General features: G+C 43.0%; 1 protein-coding gene across 3 annotated transcripts in view; it reads left to right on the forward strand.

Moving 5' to 3' along the window:
• LOC105566082 (ubiquitin carboxyl-terminal hydrolase 48-like) overlaps nucleotides 1-16748 on the forward strand; it is a 56525-nt gene extending 39777 nt beyond the window's left edge. For 2 of the 3 annotated variants that reach the window (XM_012019803.1, XM_012019807.1), the window contains 2 exons: nucleotides 4033-4205; nucleotides 10674-10748. In XM_012019803.1, the coding sequence (XP_011875193.1) occupies nucleotides 4033-4194 (162 nt within the window). In that variant the 3' untranslated portion in view covers nucleotides 4195-4205; nucleotides 10674-10748. Of the gene's footprint in view, nucleotides 1-4032; nucleotides 4206-10673; nucleotides 10759-16182 lie in introns of those variants that run through there. The other variant, XM_012019804.1, reaches the window with a different exon arrangement.
• Nucleotides 16749-22823: the final 6075 nt, after the last annotated feature.

The following is a 22823-nucleotide window of genomic DNA, read 5'->3' on the forward strand; positions in this document are numbered from 1 at the left end:
TTTGAGGAAACAAGTACAGCAAATCTTCCATTTAACGAACTAATAGGGGGAGGAGGAAGGGTGTCTGTTAATGCCGAAAGTTCGTTAAATTAAATGTAACTTAGGGGTTTTACCATTTTAAAAAATGTAAATTTATTTTTTATGTAAAAAAACTTAAATACAATATTATATTTACTCACTTTTTTTGACAGTGTAGTTGAAGAGTATTTTGGAAATTTCTTGATTAGCTCCAATTTCTGTGCCACATTTAGTTTTACATATTTTATTAAATCTGTCAAGTTGGAAATTTTTTTAACTGTTTGAAATTATTGATTAATGTACTGTATTATCATATCGGAGTCTGTTAAATCGCGTTTACTGTATTTCGAAATAGATTGAGGAATAAAGAGAAAAAGTCGGATGATTAATAAGAAATCATACATGGACGTGACATTGACGAATACCGCAGAGTTCTCGCCGCGACAAGGCTTTAAGAAATTCATGCCGTTTTATAAAATTAATGTAAATATGTTTCTACGAAGGATATTAAAGTAAAATGACCGAGGTGAGAAACGAGTGTCGTGAAAAATTTTAATAGCGCGCTATCGACATTTGGCCTTTCCGCGCGGCATGTAGCACGCTAATAACTAAATAGCGGATCTAATGGGCTTTTAATTATTCGCCTTGAATTCGTAAAAATTGACGACTTTTGTTCTCTTTACGTCGACTTATTGGGAAAGGTTGTGTCATTGCATTTACGTCTATTGAAGAAATTTATGAGTCTTTTAAAGACACAGACTAGACATGCGATGATGAGAAGAGAAAAACTCGACGTTTGCGATCAGATCGAAAATAATCGTCCACAGCCGCTGGTTACAGTGACATCGGCAAGGACATCGAGATATTACAACGTTACATTAGGGACGATTATCGTTGGCACCTCATTTTTTCTCACCAAAAGGCCGGTAGCCAGAGGTCAGTAGCCGGCACACCATAATTATCGCCCCTAATTATTGATGCTTCGCAAGATAAGATCGAAGAAAGGGCTGCGGAGAGTGAAAGAGTCCTTCGAAAGGACTCGGCTGGCTACGCTGCCCCTTTTTCGCGGCGTCTCGTCCCGCGTTGGACCCTCTCAGAAATAAATCAATTAAGCCGACGCAGGCTCAAAAGGCATCGTCATCGTCATCGATTTCGTTCCTGAATGCTGTTGAAAATAATCGAGGTAGACTGCGGAAATTCCGGGCGATATTCGTCGGCGGGAGAGTTTAACGGAGAACACGGTCGGTCGTCCCATCTCTCGCGTTTGAGACATTAGTTACGACAATTATAGCGAATCGCGCCTCATTTGCGCTCGCGCTATTTCACGCCGCTTTGCCTCGATTCTTGATTATTACTTGAGACTTCGTGACGTTATCTAGTAAAAACGCCCCGCAATCACTCGTCAACTCGGCACCTATTATAATTTACAATCGTTTACATATCGCGCGTACAAGCTGTACTTGATAACGTTATGTTTTCTTGCGTCGATCACCGATCCTGCTAACGGTGCGAGGCGGCGAGAGCGTGGACCGTTCGACGACAGGTGATGCATGCCGTGATACGCCGGCAAGAAAGTGTGGCTTAATAGACGTTGAAGAATGAAATGCCGCAAGAAGTTCAATATTGGCTTCTTCATTATCGGCCTTCTCCAGCGCTAGATACCGCATAAAAGCCACACATATATATGTACATATATATACATATATATATTATCATTAGTTATTGCCGGCGGTACCGTACGATCTTTCTGAATAGGAAGTAAACGAAAACGATATCGGAATTTTCGTGACACGCCGCTTTTTGTCGGCCGTCGTCATCGTCGGCTCGAACCGCGAACATAAAACACGTGACGCCAAGTGAAAACGGAGGCGGCCTGCATTCGGAGGATCCGTCGAACGGTAATCAATTCATGCCTTCTCATCCGGCGAGGAGCGGGAAGAGCGGAGGTGCAGCGATCTGCTCGCGCGGATCACGCGTCTCCCTGGAACTTGGGCTCTTCCATGAATTTTTCGGGACGCTGCCCAATTCCCAGCTGCGTCCTATATGAGATTCGCCCCCGGGCATACGAGATTTTTTCTCCCTCGCCCCGTTCTCCCCCTCAGGCCGCGATCTTCCTTTTTTCCTCCGTCCGCTCCGTTTCGGTCACTCGCGATTCTCGCCTCCTAGGCTAGCCTAAGTTAATATTAATGGGGATATTTATGGCGTTGGGTCAACGGCGGTCGCGAACCGAGCCACCGCCAGTGCGGTTAGAGAGCCGCTGATAAAAGGAAATCTGAAAATGCCGTGATTTATGAGCCTGATTCTCCTCCTCCTTCTCTCCGACGTTTCTCGTATCGTATCGGACTCCCTTAAACGCTGAATAAGTTATGATTGCAGCCGGAGGGCGGATGCTGCATTCTTATTTTGCATCGTGTTGCGAATAGGTACACAGTGAGCAACTATGTGCCTCGAATGAAAGACGCTTCGAGGAGGATGGAGAATCGCCCATGTTCTCGGGGCTATATTCCATATTTGATACAACCGAGATATGTAATAGCAATTACACCAACTGGATTACATCAAACGTGGCTGACGCTTGAGATAGGGAGCGTCGATTTAAAACCCAAGGCCGCTTTCCGTGTAGCGTGTGTCGTGTAATCCTGTCCACTTGAACCTTTCGCCCTCGTAACAACTAAGCTTCTGTTTGTTGATACTGACGGCTCGCTACGGCCGGCCAACCCACCGTCGCGTCGGCGGGTTTAGCTTTCGGCTTCTCGGTGGCCTCTGCTTCTCTTCGTCAGCCGTCCTTCTCGATGCGTCCCCTCGGTTCCCTCTCTTCCTGCCCGTCTCTCGTCTCGTCTCATCTCGTCTCGTCTCGTTTCGTCCCATCCCGTCCCGTCCCGTCCCGTTTCGTCTCGGCAGATGACGTGAGGAAGAGCTACTCTTTTCGCAGAGGGACATGTGGCGGCTCCTGAATGAGGGCCTCCTGCCGCCAGAAAGAGGGCACACTTTATTACGTCGCTCCCGAGGCATTTCGCCTCTCGACGTCCTATGAATTCCGCGTACTTCTCAGTCGTTCAATTAATTGAATTTCGATAACGTAACGATTCATAAGTTTGTAAACTTCGGGATCGGCAATCTCTCTTCAAGAGAAGGATTTTCAAAAGCACCCTTTTGCATGTAACTTCATGCGTGAAAATGTCTCGGAACGAAAGAAATCGAATGCCCGCCAATCGCGAGGGTAATCGGGGCAGTTTGAAACGGTGGAGGGACAAGACCCGGTTACACCGGGCTTCCGCGGAAGCTTTCTTTCATCCCGCATTCGGAGCGCGCCGAGTTACGGGGAGATATTTATGGAAACGCGTACACGTGTTCCCATACATACGCTTCGGTTCTATGTTTGGCCGCGCGCGGCTAACCCTGAATTTCGTCGCTCCCTCCTTATGGCGCACGCACTTGGTATGCCAGCCTCTACAGGTTGCTCCTTCGAACAAGTGGTCTTGGGTGCGTGCCGATAATACCGGACACGTGGATCTCGTTAATCTCAGCCGCGGAATACTTCAAAACCCTCGCGATACGGGCCGGGAGGTCCTCCGCGGCACGAATACGACTTTTCGACGATACTTTAGACGTTTATCAAAGTGTTGACACACGTTCTCCCCATATTAGCACAAAGCTATTTCATTATTCAAGACGCTTAAATTATTTTTTTCTATGATTTTGTATAATATAGTTAAATAGCAATTAAGGAAACGAAAATATACGATATTTTAAACGTTACGAAAACGTATTAGTGAGATGAAGAACTGTTAATGTGCTAAAAGGAAACTTTTTCATTAGTAGATATTTATTAGAGGAAATTGACGTTTGAAGAACAATTTTCTGATTACGTTCAATTTTCTAGAACACTGTTGTGTGGTGATATATGTAACGATAGGTTAAGTAATATGCAAGGGACATAACTTTCAATTTAATCTACAGCGGCGTGTGATCGAATTAACAGACAAATCGTGCGTGATGACGTTTCGCTTGTAGATAACTCGTAGAGTGGCCGGTCAATGCAGGGCCAACCGGACAATCCATTCTGTCAGCGTGTGCGTCGCCTTTCGAGTCGCGGGAGTGCCTCGAGAGAAGGAAGATTTGTTCCCTAATGTAGTCACTGAGCCTCGGGGACGACTCGGTGGGGTTTGCAAGTAGGCGTCTAGAAAGTGAGTAATGCTCACGACAAACGCAGCCCCCATGAGGTCTAGCGCGGTAAGGGAGGAAGAGAGGCTGACGTAAGCGAGACAGAAAGAGGGAGAGAGAGAGAGAGAGATATCCGAGCTCCGCAGGGGTTGGCCCGAGAGAAGATCCCTGCAGATAGGGTGCTAAGCGACACGCTAAGACCACCCTGGACTATCCGAGCGTTTCCTCGAGGGGTGATTCCGCCGTTCTACTCTGCCTCGCCGCCTTCATCCGTCTCTCTCTCTCTCTCTCTCTTTCTCTTTCTCGTAGCCGCGGAACTAAATCGCGCTCGCGATCTCTAACGCTCTGCAATTTGCCAGTTCTCCTCCCCTTCTACGTTACTTTGAGCATAGGATACCGTATCGCGGGGAATAGCCTGCTGTTATTAGAATCGATGCGCAACCCCGGGAAATAATAAATACTTATTGGTCTTAAATTAAATATTTATATTTTGATAAACGAGTTAATTATTTTCTATTTGATTTTAATTATTTGTTTTATTACATAAATTTCATTGCATTAAATGTGCCTATTAAAAAATAACTTCTCTTGCTTGCCAAAATGTATTTCATGCTTGGTTTTAATGGCTTATTTTCGTAAAATATCTCTACCTGTGTGAATGGACTCAACAAATATTTACCTAATCTTGCATTTCGATCGCAATTTGAAGTAATATCCGTGAAAATGTTTCGAAATATGAAGGACTTGCAAACATTATATTTCGTTACTGCATGACTTTTATTTCTCAGCGCGCGCATGTCTGACATTTACTCGACTCAGAAGTCTTGGCGCAACGCGCCGATCGGCGCGTTGCTCAATTTCAACGAGTCGGGAAGCGCAGCGACGAACACGACGGCAAAGAGGACGGTGCCCGGTGATGAAGGCAGCCTTTGTCCCTGGCGGAAGCATGGTCCGTTCTTTATGGACGATGTGGCCTAAAGTGCCGCGTCCGCGACGGTTCATTCGCCCGATCGGTAGCATATCTCCTCCAGCGTTCTCCAATTTAGGCAGTAATCCCTATTACCATTTGTATCGAGCTACGAATTCATTTCACGGATTTTTATCTCCATCATCGTCGACACTAGTACTTTTATATCTACACAAGTAGGATCTGCAAGATCTATACACGATCGAATGAGTAAAGTTCGTGAAATTATTTACGTTAACATCGGCGCGCGTATGAAATTGAAACGACAGTCTTCACGTTTGACGCTTCGAGATCGTTTAGCATTCGATGCCGCGTCAGGTCTAGTCGGGATTCAGGTCAAACGTCGTCGTGTTGCAGGCGAGAGGCTGGAAAAAATCCAGAAACGGGCGAGTGTTGGCCTAGCCCGTTATCCAATCGAGCGGAAAACTCATCAGTCACTTCTCACACAACACCTCCGCAATGTCAGTGACCGTCTAAAAAGCGTCCCACCCCGCCTAATCTCCACTTCCTTTTCTATCGTCTACAGTCCTCCTTTCTCTACGTCTTTTTTCCTTTTATTCTTCACGTTTATATCGGCGTCACGTTCGCGCTATCATGCTGCGATGATAGATATCCGGAATTACATTCGCGTTGTTTTACGAGAATCGCCGATATCTCGTGCAACGGTAAAAAAGATAATAAAACATTTTTTAAATCAATTTCTCATCCGTGAGATTTAACATTCATTCAAGATATAATTTAAATTAAGGATGATATTGTCCGGAAACGCGTGGAACTTGTCCAGGGGACATCTCGTAGTTACGTTTTGTTTGTACTTTACTGTCGGCAGGACCGCTGCATCTTTTCTGTAGCCGGTAAATGTAGGAAGAGAGTACAAAGACATTCGCCACGTAACGAATCCGGTTTACCGAAAAGCGCGCGGCCCTTGAAAATAATTTGAATAATTACCGGCAAGTTTTTCATCGAGGATGCTAAACAGCTGTAATCTGCCGCCTTTCTCGGTCTTTCGCGGGACGAAAGACAATACGAAGTACCCTTAATTTACTTAAAAGACCTTCGGAAAGCTGCTTTTTTTGCGGCGCCTGTTGATAACGTTTACCTTACGTTTCCTTGGGTAACGGCAGTCGAACGAAAACGAATTTTATTACTTGCGTAATTACGTCATAACAAATACAAAAGCAAGTGTTTACGTTACAGATATATTCGGACAATTTATAAGTATTACCGATTATCTCTTGTTATATCGGGGCAATTCTTAGCGGGACGTCCCGAGGTTCAAATATTAACAGACGCGTCGCCTGGAATCCTCTGAAGCACGTACGGTTTCTATTAAAGACAAGATACCCCCCTTTCGCAAAACACGCGAGTGCCAGTGGGGATGACTCGAGGCAAGCCCCCGGTAATAATTCCTCCGCCGAATTAGCGCCATAAGTTTGGCGCCGCGACAGCCACGGAGACAATATTAATCTACTTTGAATTTATGCACTCCGCGGTTTTCCACCGACCTAGCTTGTATTAAGTCTTCCTGCCGCTTTTTCCCGTTTTTCCATGAAAACCTCCTATGACGCAAAAGTTTTCTTCGAAAACAAATGAACCGAGATATTACTCGCGGGAAGGTTTTCTTGATCTCCCTGTTGCTTGGCCGCAGATATATATATATCTAGGTTTTGTAAATAAACGTCTCGATCTTTGTACATATTTTAACATGAATTCTGGAGCGTTCACATTTTTTTCGATTTGATTGTAGAACTTTAAGAACATATAACGGGTTTTCCGTATTTTCTATTTCGGGAAGGAATGCGATTTGAAATGAATTAATTTTTCTAAAGCTGAAGGAAGCTAGGTGCACCTAGACAATTGCTACGTTACGTCGGTTTATTAACTCTGCGGCTCGTACTATTAAGACGTGGTTGAGCAGGCGGAGGAGGTAAGATTCACCCTCACCGTGCAGACAGATAAATAACTCAGGACAGCCTGGGAATAACTTAAGACTTCCACTCTAATGATATTTGTGTAAATCCAAAAGATACTCGTAGCGAGAATGCTTGATATTCCATGCGTCTCTTATGTCTGAACGTATGCATTTATATAGATACATCGCGAAATTGAGTATAATAATTCGAAAAAGAGAAAAAAGAATAGAAACGTACGATTATTTTTCGAAACGAACCAAACCATTGTTACAACATTAACTTGAAACGCGTATCTCATCGATTATCTACAATGTTAACCCTTTAAAGCATACATTTTTCTATTAAACCATTTTTTATGAAACTGTATACGAGGGTTTTTGGGGTCGCTGATTACGAATCCGTTATCAGATTTTCATAATTCAAATTGGCGGATTCTAGATGGCGGAATTCCAAACTTAAAAAAATAACATTTAACTGTAACTTAACTATGCTAAGAAACATTATTTAGATATTATTAGGAGCCATGGAATTTAAATTTCAGTTAAAAATTCTTTTACAATATAAAAAATAGTATGCGCGAAATGACGGATGCAAAACTTGAAAACTTAAAAAATTCACGTACTTTGCATCCACCCCATTTTGAATTCTGAAAATCTGACATCAGATTTATAATGAGCGACCCCGAAAACCCCTTTGTACAAAGTTCTCCAGAAATAATCTTAAAAAACTTAGTCAATAATGAATTTTTCCGAAAAAATTGCTGTTTTTTCATTTTTGTTTAGTTATAAGACTTACAATAAATAGTAAAGACTACTCAACTTTTTTTATGTTCTTTTATCGCTAAGATACCCAAAAAATGCAAAAACCCGACCTAAATGCGGTAACTAGAAATGAAATGGCCAAAAAGTAAAGAAGTTGAGGTGGTAACGTGGGTTGCCACCATGCTTTAAAGGGTTAACGAATTATGTTTTTCAGTGAAACAAACCTTTTGTTCACGTACCCAACTATTCTCACACATCTTAATTATTATTAAGATATATTTATTAATGATTCCCGCGTCTATACTGTTCCGTGGATCTTTTCTTTTTGATCGTAAAACATCATGACAAAAAGTCGCGCGCATTCGCTCTCTAAAGCGACGCTAGAAACACGTAAAGCATGCGATAACCCGGTATCTCGATCCACGGCAAGGAAAAAGCGCGCATTGCAACCGTACCTTAAACCGTGCATTAACCTGGAAATAAACGGGGTGCCGTTCGACGTAGCACATACATTATGCGCCGAACTGCGCCGCGTTCCAGCATTTAGCCGCATCTCCGCGAGACCGTCAGCTCGCGTCCGGGGCATTTCTCTCGGTAAGTCCCGGCCGGAAAAAAAAGTTTTATGTTAAAGCCGAAGACCGCGGGAGCGGGCTCGCTGCCGGGGATTAAGACATTCTCGGGCTAATAATTTTCATGCCCGGCCATGAAATGTTTTGTCCGTGTCCGCCCTGCCTTTCTTCCGCGCAATTCGCGGCCGGCGAACGGCCGCGGGCGCGCGTTCCGTGTCGCGGCGGGCCGCGAAAATCGGCGCCGGGCCCGGGCGACAATTGGACCACCTTCCTGCGCTCGTCGACGAGCGATCGCGACGGTTTTCGGACGGATCCGCGGGATTTTCTGCGGACAATAGGTGTCAGTCGGGGAGAACGTAGTGCCTGAAGGTGCGCGGTTCGAGCCCCGAGTCTACAATTATGAGCCATACCACGTCGGGGCGAGCCTCATAACGAACTCACTATATTGCCGAGCATTTCAAAACTGGCCTTATACCCGTGTAGAGAGAACGCTCTTTACCTGGTTTCTCCCTTCCTTCGTCCTCCTCTTTACGCGTTCTCCGTGGCCAGCGAGGGGCGACGGGGGGAACGCGCCGGGGATAGAAGGCCCGAGAATAACGTTTGGCGATGAAAGAAAGGAACTTCGGAGAATCCGTACCGCGGAGACTATGCACTCCCGTTGCCAGCGGCCTCGATTGGAAGCGTCGACGATGACGTTGGAGTAGACGTAGCCTTATAACGCGCGATCGCTATGATTCAGAATTCTTGTCGAGGACCTTCCCGACGGTCCATTTTTCGAGTAGATTTTAAGAAAATTTCTCATTTTTTTTATTATTATTGAAACTGAGTATTTCTTATGTAATTTAATCATTTGCATTATTATGAGACTCATATATACCCACACGTGTATTTATTGTTTACATCCATCGGTTGGATTTGACATAAAGGCTCGAGGCACATTGAAATATTTTTCAGATATCGATAGACTAGGGCCCGTCCTCTTTAAATGACTTGTAGCCAATCAGAAGGCTCATTAGCCACTTTTAGAGGCGCTTTTATCGATAAAAGAGGGTTCAGAATACGGCCCTAGGCACTTATACAGACAAGTCTTAATTTTCACCGCATTCACTTCCTTACAGCCTCACGCCACGATAATCGACCTCTCTTTATTTTCGTAACCGCGTTGTATATTCACGTTGCCTTTGACTATCCGCTCCGGCCGCCGCGAGCATCTCTCGTCGTGGCGAATCTCTGGGATCATATACTTGAAAATAAATCACATTGCACAGAGGATGCTGCGGCCGGCAGGAAACATCGACCAGATGTGAGTCTCTATACTGACGTCGCGCGAGACACGTGTGTCCAAGCCATCGGAGAGAGAGATGACACCCGCTATATTTAGTTCTATGGGAAAAAGGGCTTTCAGAGGCGTGTAATCACACCTACGCGTGTTGCTGCTCACTCGCACTCTTGTGCCGACTTTTTAATTCGATTCGAAAGTCTTTTTCTTCCTTAACGTGATGTCATCGCGCGTACTGCATCGCTTCTTCTTTTTTTTTAGCAATCCCGGTAGTTTTGGTCTTTTATGTAAGAATTACTTTCGTCAATTTTTTGAAGGATGTCAAATTTAAGTTACATGTCAAGCGAAGTTGATCTTGTATACTATTATATCGATATCGATGCGTATATCCATGTAATTTATGAAATTTTATTGGTCGATTTACTTTTTAATGCGCTTAAAGATAAGCGGTGTAAAATGGTTTATTTTACTCCCACGTCTTTTTATACTTCGTTTTATGTACAGTATGTGCAATAATGTTAACATTATTTTACGTTATAATGCAGTAATATCAACCGTACGTATCGTAATAGTTTACACGAAATGTAGTCGTGTAATTACATGGAGGGGCGTAGATTGGTGGATCACATGTGTTCTTCGAGAAGACGCGTGGGAAGACGCTGTTATAGCCGTTGGCAGCTGTTCACACGTGTATCCGATGCTCAAATTTAATACGGATCATCTCTTTCTGTCTCCTCCAATGCTAAAGCTCCAAATAAAGCAATATAGACAATTTTTGTTACGTTATATCGTTTTGATTAAAAGAAGTGAATCATTCGTTTATCTCGAGTTACAAGTGCGTGTGTTGTGTTACGAACATTTGTTACATGCTTAAGAAAGCATGTCGCCTCTGTACTTTGAAGTTCATTAATTTGTAATAATATAAATAATTTGTACTAAAAATAGTGGCTTTCGTTTTCATGACCGCTGTTAATAACGTATCGCAAATGATTATGATTTCAGATCGACGCACCATTAGAAAATGAGACCGACGTCGAGTCCGATGCGCACAATTTCGATACTTTATCGCCAGAGAAGGGCTTCAAGGGTGAGTGAGAATAAATTTGGAATCTACTTTTCTCTTTCTCTCCCTTGCGATGGGTGTTTTAGAGCTATAGAGTACAATGCATGTATAATTGTGTGTGCGTGCACATGTGTAGCATATCGCAAAGTGTGAATCAGGTTGCAACACTAGGTGTATTACTCGTTGCTCGAGACCCGATGAGCGCGCGCAATTATGCGACGATAGGCGTGCTAACGACACGCAAACGCGCGTCACTTATAACACTACAATTTTGCGAAAGAGCGGAGATTTCTCTCGCCTAGTCGGAGATCGAAGGCGACGAGGATTTCTGGCGGGCGGCTGAAATTAAGGCATTCGTCGTAGATACACATACAGCGTATATACGAACGAAGCCAATCCACTTAAGGCGTCGCATCCCTCCGTCGTCACCCTTCCCTCCCTCCCTCCTCCCTTACTCGCGCCAGGGGTGGTCGGCAAGGTTTTGTTCTCGAACAAAAATCTGACAAATATGCCGCGATTTGCCGAAGAATGGAGGCGAAGTGCACCACCCTTCCCCCCCCCCCTCTCCTCGTGCCGTAGTAACTTCCACCATGGTCGAGGCATCCTATAACCCACCCTTCACCCTTTCTCCTTTCTTATTCTCCCGTCCTTTCTTAGATTTCCGTCTTCTCTTCCCGGTCCCTCGTCTCGAGACACGGAGCAGGGAGACGGAGGAGAGCGAGGAGGAGGGCAAACGGTGACTCTTAAATTACTTAGACCGAACAAAATGTAACAAATGACTGCGAATCGAGCCACTTATGCGATATTGGCCCATCACCACCATCCACGTATATTGATACGTCGCATTAGGGCTAGCCGGCACCCTTCGCCGTGCCGGACTCACTATCTCTCCGTTTCCTGTGTTTCGCTGAGGAGGAAGCGAAGCTTTCGTCAGGGGCTTTACACATTCGCTCTGCAAACAGGCCATCCTTGATCCGACTTGTGTTTCCGTAGAAATGAAATGAAATGAAATAAAAACCTCCCGAGTCGAAATTTTGGTACTGTTTCGACACTTTTAAGGGTAATTTGCACCTACTTTTGTTAGCTGATCTATACACCTACATAGATCAGCAATAACCTACTTTTGATGACATATTTTTTACACCTCCCTTGAATCTTTAATTTAAAAAATTTACACTAGCTCCTACTTAAAAGGACCTACTTTAATGCTAAATTGCAATGCAAAAGTAGAAATTTTCGACACTATCAGTTTTAAAGTAGAAGTAAATTTTGTACTTACAGTTCGACCTCTTTCACTGTCTTAGGTCCTACTGTGTACCAATAACCACAATAGAATTGAAGGTTCAACATAGGGCCAAAATTTCGACTCGAGCTGTCTTTGCTAATTCTCTCTCTGGCGCTGTCCGATCTCACGATTTCCCGATCGTGTTCGAACAAGACGAATGATGCAGTCAATCTTTAAAAAATAATGGAGGTGTAAAGCAGCCGCCAATTCCGGAGAGTTTCTCACGGAAGATCTGCGGTTTCGGGCCCTCGCCGAATATCGGCTTCTCTTTTCCTGCCCGCGCGCGCTCCTCGCCGAGTCCTTTCGTTATTAATGGTTTTCGCGAACTAGGTTCATTAAGGAGCTCACGAAACTCCACGGCGCATTCATGAGAGCACCACCCCTTCCAGTTCTGACGGGACGAGGGGTGGATATCGGGTACGCGCCAAGTGTCGAACGGGATGCTCGTGTAAATTAGTAGCATATATTATCATCGCGCTCTTGTCCTTCGTTTTTCAAATATTTTTATGTATATTATTGTTTCGCGCAAGGCATGAAATTATTATTTCCACCTTGCAATCTTTCATGTTTCGAAAGACGAGAAAGAATTGTGTGAATATATTACATATAAAACGCAAATGTTATTGGGTACGACTAATATTTTATACCGTTTATCATTTTAGTTGTGTCTTAATATTAATATTAACGTTTAAAAGTTAATATATTAAATAATATTTAATATTTAATGCTTCAATTATTATGATATTCGGTTAGATTTAGCAATAAGTAGCGCTCGGTAGCGTATTCACTAAGTAATAAAAATCTGTTCGCGACGAGGGGAAACTGTTATTCCACGCGATGAAGGAGATACGCAAGAATCGCCGGCATTTAAACGGATATCGAGGGAAAAACGACGCGATAGTTTGATGAATGAAGTCGTAATGAAGACATTAACGTGTTCGCTGCTCGCGCAATCGAAGGCAGGGGAAAAGGGCGATGCACCTGTCGCCAATGCGCACGATTACTCGACCTCGAGGCGCGATTTATATGCGCCGAATTATGTAAAAAAGAAGAGGGCATCGCCTTCCCCGACTTTTTCCCCGGCTGTCTCCTCATCTTCCCGCTACCTCCAGCACAGGCTGAAATTATGCTAGACGAGGTAATGCAATAATAAGTATAAGTTAGCCAGGAACCGAAGTCCCGCGAGAACGAAGGAAAGGAGAGAGAGAGAGAAAAAGAGAGACTTAGAAAGAGAGCATCTTCAGTACCTGCTGACTTGTATCGTTTAAGATGAACCCTGAACACGTCCACCGTGTCATTTGAAAGGAGGGAACAATGATATTTTTACCGGTACAAGTTGGATCTGTTTACGATACGTTCTTGAAGATCCGCACTCGTGAATCCGAATAGCGTGGTCGTTCGCATGCCCTCCACTGTTCGATCTTTGGTTTTATCGGTACATGTGCGTCGCGATAGCCGATGGAGAGCTCAGAATCGTCCGTGGAAATCCATCTCGCCCGTGGACCCGGCATAAACGCGTCGACCGCTCGCACGTAGAGCGACTTGGAGGCCATCGCCGCTCTTTTTTGCTATTAGCTAAGTATACCGCCTCTGGCTTATGTTAAGCCTCGGTAATTATTTGTCACAGTCAGCTACGACGAGAGACAGACAGAAGAAGATGTGACGAGGCAAGGGCCTCGAAGGGGAGACTTTCTCTCTCGGTTCTTCAGCGCGATAGGAAAGAGTCTCATTGATCGCAGTCCAATTAATTCTCTCTTTCTACATTTTTACGTTTTTTTTTCTCTCTTTTCTTTGTTTCCAAACATTTCTCTTTACGTATCAAGAAAGAGACGTCACTGATTAATTAAAATCTCTTAAAGTTGCCCGAAATTTTTATGAATAAATGAATTTGCTGAATGTGTGAAAATTCGCTAAGTTATAATAAATAGATTATATCGATTTCCTTTCCAATTTAAATTATCTATATATCTTATAAGTGTGTAGCTGCATTGAGAATATATTTTTAGTAATTTATATGATTTACCATATACTATTTTATTTCGAGGTCACGCAGTATAATTTGGTGTTGATCATCGATTTATATTACTTAAATGTGTTTGAGCATAATTTTCGTAATGTTTCTCGATTTCATGCAGCCTTAATCTCTTCTCCTCGTTACATTCTCGTCCTGCTCGTATCCTGCGGCACTTTTGCCCCCTCCGCCCCGTCATTTTCGGCGCCGTTCTCATCCTTAATGTGATTTTAAGCAGCGCCACGAGCAACACCATCGACAAGAGGATTTCCGTGGTTACTTGCCAAGTATTTCACTTCCGTCGCGTGCTTTATTTCCACGGAAAAATATAGATAAGGCAATTATGAAACAGTTATTAAAAAAATGTTAATTCCACCTTTCCAGCGATGATTTACGACGTTTAATCTTATAACGTTTTTATACGCGTATTAATTTTTATTGTGCTTGAAGTATACTTTGCACGTTTGTCTTATTTGACTTTACGCATCCCTTCATGAGGAAAGATCTTATTATTTTATTACATTTTTACTCCTCTACTCGAAATCAACGCAAAGGAATTAGAAATATATATTATGCTGATAAGCACTTCGTTATACGAGCCCATAATCCGTACACGTCACCCGAAACAACCTTACGTTTCCACATTACACTAGGAAATCATTCTGTGGATAGATAAGAAAGAAGACGGACGAAAGGGTAGACTCCATTCTCCGCATAGCGTGCGGAAAAATGTTTCACGAGAGTCAGTCATGTGTAAGGCGTTTCGTCCTACACATTTCGTCAGTCCGATACGTATAGACGAACACGTCTACAAATCACACATACGATCGTTTGTATACAAATCTTGATGGGATCCACCCTCTATGAAACAACGGAGCGAGCTTTGATCGACTCGCTTGGCTTATTTTCTATAAAGAAAATTCCCTTCGGACTATAGAAGAAAGTTTGCGGGGAGAGAATAGAAATAAAGAAAGAGAAAAGATAGAAAGATGGATGAATACAAAAAACGACAAGCAATTTGGTTTCCTGTACGGAAAAAAATGTGACGTTTAATACTATATGAAATTAAGAGAAATGAAACTTTCATTTATGGAAAACGCCAGGATGTGATATTCTGCACGTCGGGGATATCGAGCGAATGTTTATTTGTGCATGCTATATTCTTAACGTTGTTATTCCTACACGTTTAGTGAGAATTGTTTGTTTGTTGCCTGCAATTTTCAGAAAGAAGAGGTACTGAGAGATTTCACCAACGTCGTTTAAATTGAAGCTTAGCTTAATTCATTCTCTTTCCAACTGTTACTTTACAAAGAGACAAACGTGTAAGGGGATCCTAAAGTCGCTGGCGAATTCGATCAGTGTCGATAAGATAGGAGACGGAATTAAAAACGTCAATTATCAACATTTTTAATTTCAAGTTCTACTCGGTCCGAGAAATTTATAGCCGATTAATTTGCAACTTTTACGAAAAAGCAGCATTTTATTAACTACACATTGCTCAGACCGAGATTTTGAATCGAATTCTAGCATCGTCAATACCATGGCTTTACTGACAATCTAACAGATGTTTGGCAGCGACTTCTCTCGAAAAAGCCTACAACTATTTCTACACGACATGCTGCTCTTTTTCTCTTTTTCTAGACTTGCGTTTATTAGAAGTGATCTTTTTTTTCTAGGCTATTAATCTTAGTACTAATTGCACGATATTGTTCTTATATGTTGTCCCTAGAGTGTGTTGGTCTCATTTTGTGTATTTAATATTTATTGTAAAATTCTTGTATCAAGCAAATATTGTCGTCAAGTGTACCAAAAATTAGTAAAGTTTTTTATTTTTGACATAAAGTCGACCAGCATAGTCTAGATTTTGCTGCGTCCTTTAATTCCGTAAAAGAGTTTTGCCTTTCTATAAAGCCAATTGAAAGATTACTTTTAACAAAGAATATCGATAAAACAGACGGCTTTAGGACGATCGAGGCAGGATCGAGCAGTAACGCGACAACGCGCGGGTCGACGTGTCGCTGTAGTGTTTAGAACTCACACGTTAATATTAAGCCGGTATTCAGATGCCTGACGACCGAAAACTGTCCTGTTTGTTATTGTGTCGCGCGTATCAGTCGTTATTTAAAGGTTTCTGTGTGACTTTTTGTTTCAGGAACGGAACTGGTGCCGAGCTGATCTGTATGAACATAATGTAGCCAATTTTCGTTTACGTTTAATAATAATAATAGTCGATTTAACGCAAGATATTTTTATACACAATCTATACATTTATGTATATACATATATATCCACATATATACATATTAAATATATAAATATTTGATCCTTATATGCACGCATCCGTTACCAAGTTGTGGAAAAAAAGAGTATAATTCTACTGTTGTGTCTTTACAACTTATGCTACATGAGCTATTTGTTAACAAAGTAGTAACGAACAGATTTGTATAACGTAAGGGAAAGATACTACTGAGAGCAGTGGAACAAAGCTTGTTGGGTCATTCATGAGTACAATGATTTTGTAATTCATTAAATTCTTGTGGATTGGAGAAATAAAGTAGAAACACGGATATGCTTCCTCTTTCTTCGTTTTATATATTTGTTTTTATGATCGAAACGGTCCATACATCTATCCCGAATGTATATTAACGCGAAAATTTTAATGATAGTTTTATAGATCATGTATTTAATTCGTTTGTAAAAATATATGGCTTGATAATACATTTACGATATTTATTGCCTTTATGTCTGATTCCATGGTTCGTACACTATTTATATTATTTCTTTTAAGGATATCCAGCACGATACGCATTTCATTAAATAGCGACACGCTTTGCTGCGTAAATGCAGGCGAGATGCCATATTACATAATCAATTTATTTATGTATTATTGTGCTAAATAACTTATAATTTAATTTAATAAGTTAATAAAAAACATAAGATCTTTATTTTAGTGTATATATTTTACGATTTTTTGTCTAATGTGTGAAGCGGAACTTTAGGTGTATAAAAAAATCGAAGAGCATAATTTTTTAGCAACCGATCAAATACTGTTCAAGGCATATGAATTTTACTGGAATAAAATAAAATAAGAATTTACAGAAAAGATAACGTGTATAAAAAATCTAGTTTTACACATTTATTTTAATAATACAGCAGGCAATAGCAGCAGCTTAGATTAAGCGGGCTTTCGGAATTCTCAAGAGATTTTTCTAAGAGTCTGCGATAGCTAAAGCGTGCAAGCAAGAAGAAGAGAAGACACGGGGTATGTATGTGTGTGTGTGTGTGTGTGTGTGTACGTGCGTTGGTCGCGCGTTAATTAGTTTGCAAGGAGTTTAAAGGCAAGCCTGGAAGGACTTCGTCAGGCTGCTAGGTGGTCCCGAAGCCTCGAGTCATCATTGCCTCATTTACTTCGTAAAACAATCTTGCCGGCAGTTCAATGGGCCTAACTATATCAAACTTGGCACCGCGTAATTAAACTTCGTTGTAAACCGGTCGAAAGGCAACAGGGTTTACGTGGCTAGTCGGAATTTTGGTATCCGATATGGGATAATTAACGAATGGCCTACGACTTCAAACCGTCAATTTAATTTATCGTTGCACTATTTTTTACACTATATGTTTTCTAAACAATAAACATTCGATCATTTCTGAACGTATTAAAGCGTTATCAACTGCTATTACAATGAAGTTTAAAAACTAATAATGATGAGAATAAACTTGTAAAAAAATAATGGCAAAAAATAATGAAATTGAAATGTTTTATAGTAAGGAAGATAAATTGGCAAATGTATTTGTCTTGCGGTAAACGTGTCAATAGACCGAAAAGGAATGAAACGCGAGTAGCGTAATTTCTGTAACGAGGCAAATTGATGCAAAAATGCAAAAAATACGCACGAGATTGTCTTTTGAGAAATCGCTCCGGATTATTAGGGTACGCCAGATTTTCACCGTACGACCAACGTCGAGGGTTAAGCTGCCGTTTTTACTGATTTTCTTTCTAATCCTTACAAATGTCGGGGTCATCAAGTTTTTTTTCCCTAATTCGTATCGCGAACCGACCCGCATGCGAGCGTTAATCTTGACAGAACGGATCGTGGTTTTGTTTAGGAAATGCTTGTTAAACATTGTCGTATTATTAACAAGCGCGATACGGTATTAGGTGCTGTTCGTTAATTCTGTTAAAGCGCGATATCTTTATGTAGTTTCTGAAATAATTTTTTTTCTCGCTATCGCGTACCTCGACTAACGCTAAGACAGAATCGAATCAGTCGTCGCGGAGGCACTATAGAGCTGCCATTCACTCTCGACCTCGGCGAGCTTCTTTCTGCGAAGCCGAGGGTCGCCCGAATTCAGCAGCAGTGCGGTCTGGCCACGATTTCGGAGTCTGCGCGAATCTCGCACGATACACACGAGTGTCACTAATCTCTTTCTCGAGGACAAAACTATCTCCGTGGCGTAGACAATGGGGAGAATCGCTGACGAGTCAAGCGCAAACCCTTGAAATGACAAATGACAGGATGTATCCTAAATACACCGCTGCCGGGGTGTCCTAATTTCTTCGCTTCTCTTCGACGTTCGTGTATTTCTCTCGTATCTAGTTGACGCGGTAGAGTTCAGAGAGCCGCGGCATTTTAACGATAAATATTACGCCTGTGTTCTCAACAAGTGCATATATTTAACAATTATTTATTTCTAGTTCGGTAGATTCATTACCTACTAAGTTTCATGATAAAAATGTAATTTTCACCAAACGTTTCGTTTAGACGATATTAGTTATATAAGATTCAAGGGAGGAGTAAAAAAAATATAATGTCATCAAAGTAGGTTACTGCTGGTCTATGTAGGTGTATAGATCAGCTACGTAGGTGTAAACTATCCTTAAAAGTGTCAAAATAGTACCAAAGTTTCGACTCGGGATTACTTAGGTCCGAGCAAGACGAAGGTAGCCCAATAATTTTAAATTTTATTGTAGATAGTTTCATTTTTATTGCATTATCAAGGCAGTTGCGAGTGTGATTCAAGAAGTTATGTGTAATTGAAAAAAATCTTATATATTTATGCACACGTATCTCGACGGTTCATCGTTGTAACGTTATTATGAGCCGGTACGATTACATAAATACTAAAAACAGCTGTATATGGCAATGGAAAACTACTCGCCTCCTTATCCTCCTATCGTACTTCGAGAAATTACCTTGGAGCGAGGTGGAGTCCGCGGAACTAACGCGATAGAAAAAAGCACGAGAACAATAATGAGGCTCCTTTAAACGTACGCGAGCCTTTTGAAGTGGCAAACGGTACTGACTGCGAGAAATAGAAACGTGTTAGCGAGAGCCGTAATTAAGCCGGGCCCTCAGCGGCAGCGTCGCTGTTCCTCCTTTCCCTCCTTCGCGAGTACGCGATACCTACCTCTTCATAGGCACATCGCGCGCTCTAATCTATCCCGGGACGCGCCGGCATAATTAATTTATTCGCGTTTGCGGCTCGTTAATTGAATAACCTTGGGCCCTTGCTCCGGATGGTTAATGAGCGCGGAGACGCGGTAGCCGCGAGTCTCATTAACCGGATCGCGAGGCGCCTGGACGCCCGAACCCCGGAAATCCGTGCCCCCTGGCGTATCACGTGCCCCGGTTCCTGCAGACAGAAAATCAAATCGCCGGACGAGCGAGAACGAGTCTAAAATTCAGTGAGACTCGAGTACCGTAGGTCTTCGCGCATTCGTTCCGTTCCTACTTCGTTCTTAAACATCGACGTCGCGTAAAAGGTCGAAACTTTTTTTCTCTAATGATATTTAAAAAATTGCGCGAACACAGTTACATCACCAGCTTAATTCGTGTTTCGGCAACCCTTCTTTGTTACACAAGTTAATGTTTATACATATCACCACCACTTTGTCATTCGATTATCTACTACTCGCGACTGTCCTCTTTCGGTTCCGGTGAGTTATCAAATTTTATTTCCCAACGAACTTTGTAACGAAATTCATTTTGTTCTTTTGGGAATATCAAACGTAATTTCTCACTCTTTCTTTGGCAATCACCATTTAAAGCATTTTTTTAACTTGTCAGAGGATAACTCTCGATGACAGTAGTCCTTTAAGTGTTGTATGTTACTTGTCTATTCAGACATTAAATTTATTGTTCTTATTCGCAAATTAAAAAAAATTTTTACATTAAGGTTTTTGTAACACCATATTATTTTTTGATCTCAGCTTCACTGAGGATGACCCGAAAATGGGTCGAAATGTTTGGATATTTTAATAAATTAATTTAAAAGTTCCACATTGAATAATTCCGCACGGACACCTGCGGTTGTCTCGCATTGGCCCTTTCTCCCTACCTTACTATTTATTTTTTCTCTCCCCCCCCCCACTCCTGTTTTCTATTGAAGTCGAAGTCAGGACGGGTCAGAAATGCGACCAAGTATCTTCTCTACGTTCTCACTCCCTTCAAGTCGGAGGAATGTATTCGCTCCCGGGACACTCCTCGCGCGCACCTCCAGTCTGCACGCAATTTCCTTCCTCCCACTGGCCTGTGCCGTTCTCGTCGTTGCTCCTTGTTCGGGATTCTCGCGGGCATCGATGCACGATCGATGCACGATCGATTAATTCCCTAACCGAGTCCATATTCATCGCCTCGCTTTAAACCGCTCTCTTTGTTTGTTTTTTTATTTTTTCCTACGCGCGTTGGGCCTCCTCCTTAACTCGGATCGCAGCAAGATGGCCGCGGGCTCCGGTAAATAAGCGACTGTCATCTGACGCCCGCAAAAAGCGGATACACCGCGGCAGACTGGTCTCCGTGCTCCCGTCTTCGTCCTGCCCTCTCACCCTCGCTCTCGATCTCTCCCTTTTCCCTCTTCGTCTCTCGCTCTCTGGCCTGCCACCTCCCTCTTTCCCCGGTCCTTCTCTCGCTCTTTCTCTCTCTCTTCCTTCCTTACTTTTATTTACCCGTTCGTTTATTCCAGGCATCGTATCTCCCTGGATCTCCCCCCGTTCCCTCCTCCTTTTCCCTCTTCGACTTCGCGTTCCTCCTTTGCGCGGTCTGAAGATTAATTACAAAAAATCGCCGCGACGCGAATTGGAAACGTCGTTCCACGAACGGCGAACGGCCGAGGGACATGTGGAGAAAGGGCAGGGAGAGATATGTCCACCGATGAACTTTTTGGCCCGCGGAAGGTGGCCCAATAAGCGATCGGGCATTTCGGGGCCAGCCCGAAACGCAGGAGCGGGCGAGTTCGCCGCCGCGGGTTCAGTCGATCATTGCATCGCGCATCGATAACAGCTGTCGAACAGGGCCGGCGTAATGTATACGAAATGTAAATGCCCGTAGCCTTGTTTGTCGCCGAAAATGCGGGCCCTCCTCGCCCCGCGTCCTCCCCCATCGGAAACGCGAACCCGCTATCGACATGTTCGATTACGGCGCTGCCACTCGAAAAGACGCTCTTTAAAAATAACACACCGACGGTGGGAGCGAGTTAGAAAAGTGCAGAGAAGGACACACATTAAAAACTCATTAATGGCTTATGACCCTTCCCGTGTTGTTGACTCCTCGAAAACACGTTCCCCACCCTCGGTGCTTTCGCGTGTTAATGCCCTCGACATCCGAAATATATCGCTATCTTATCACACGGCATTTTTTGTTTGTCGCGTGTCCCGCAATTTCTCGCGAATCCAGGCACAGCGAGAAGCGTGGAATTCCGGCCGATAGAGGCCGCGAGTCCGTCCTTTATTTTTGGTAATTCCGAGACAGATGACCGGTCGACTCTGACGGGCCATTATAATGACATTAGCACTACGTCTACGGGATGCGCGGGAAGAGCGAGAATCCTCATAGCTAGCGACTTGTCTTCAAACTTGACGTTACGCTAAGGATATTCAACTCGAGATACACCGCAAAGAGAGTTACGCAAAGCAGCTGGAAAGTCGGTATCGACGGCCTCTGACGGGGGAACCGTAAAAGGAAATTTCAATACTTTGAAGTAATTGCTTGGCTGATTGACGGCTTCCATATATAGGGCTACATTTAATAGATCAGTTTATAAAATTCGCTTCGAACGATTAATAAAGATTTATACTTTTCATTATGGTTACTTTCTACTATTTTCTTCCGGGTAACCGGACTGCAGGTTTAGAAAAAAAATTAGAAACGGCCGAGAAGTGCGGTCAGAAAAATTGTGCGAAGTTGATATTTGCCGCCGCGATGTATTAAACTGTAATTGTAAGATAATTCGTTGACTTGCAGCGTCTGCATGCTTCGATGTTAAGCGTTACATTTATAGATAACTTTTCTTGTCCGTCGTCTTTTTATTTCGCTTCTGTTTTTCCTCAGCTCGCGCCGCCATCCTTCTTGAAACAGGATCATAGTTGAAGGTTTAATTTGCGCAGGGGTGAGGAAAAACGCAGCTGTTGACTCAAAATGAAAAGAAATTCGGAAAGATCTATCTATGATCTTGAAGTGCCCTCTTGAAATTGTTTGCACACTCACATACACATTGGATTTCGTATATTTAGTGTTACGAGTAACGTAAACGTTGAAAAATTTCTCTCAGACACGACGTTACGACGACGAAGATAGCAGCGTTGGATAGAAATGTCATGCGATAAGTGCCAAGTGTAAACTCAGCTTTGAGTTGAATTAGCGATTAACAGGCGCGGAGGGAGGAGTTGGGAGGGCCCTGTGACGCGTCTCCGCGTTTTTCGTGCTCCATGCCATGCCACGCCACGCCACGCTGTGCCACGCCGTGCCACGCCGCGCCGCGCCGCGCCGGTGAGACTTGACAGTAGTGGAATTGGGA

This window comes from Vollenhovia emeryi, unplaced genomic scaffold, assembly GCF_000949405.1.
Source record: "Vollenhovia emeryi isolate VEMERY1.0 unplaced genomic scaffold, V.emery_V1.0 DF939147.1, whole genome shotgun sequence".
NCBI classification, from domain to species: domain Eukaryota; kingdom Metazoa; phylum Arthropoda; class Insecta; order Hymenoptera; family Formicidae; genus Vollenhovia; species Vollenhovia emeryi.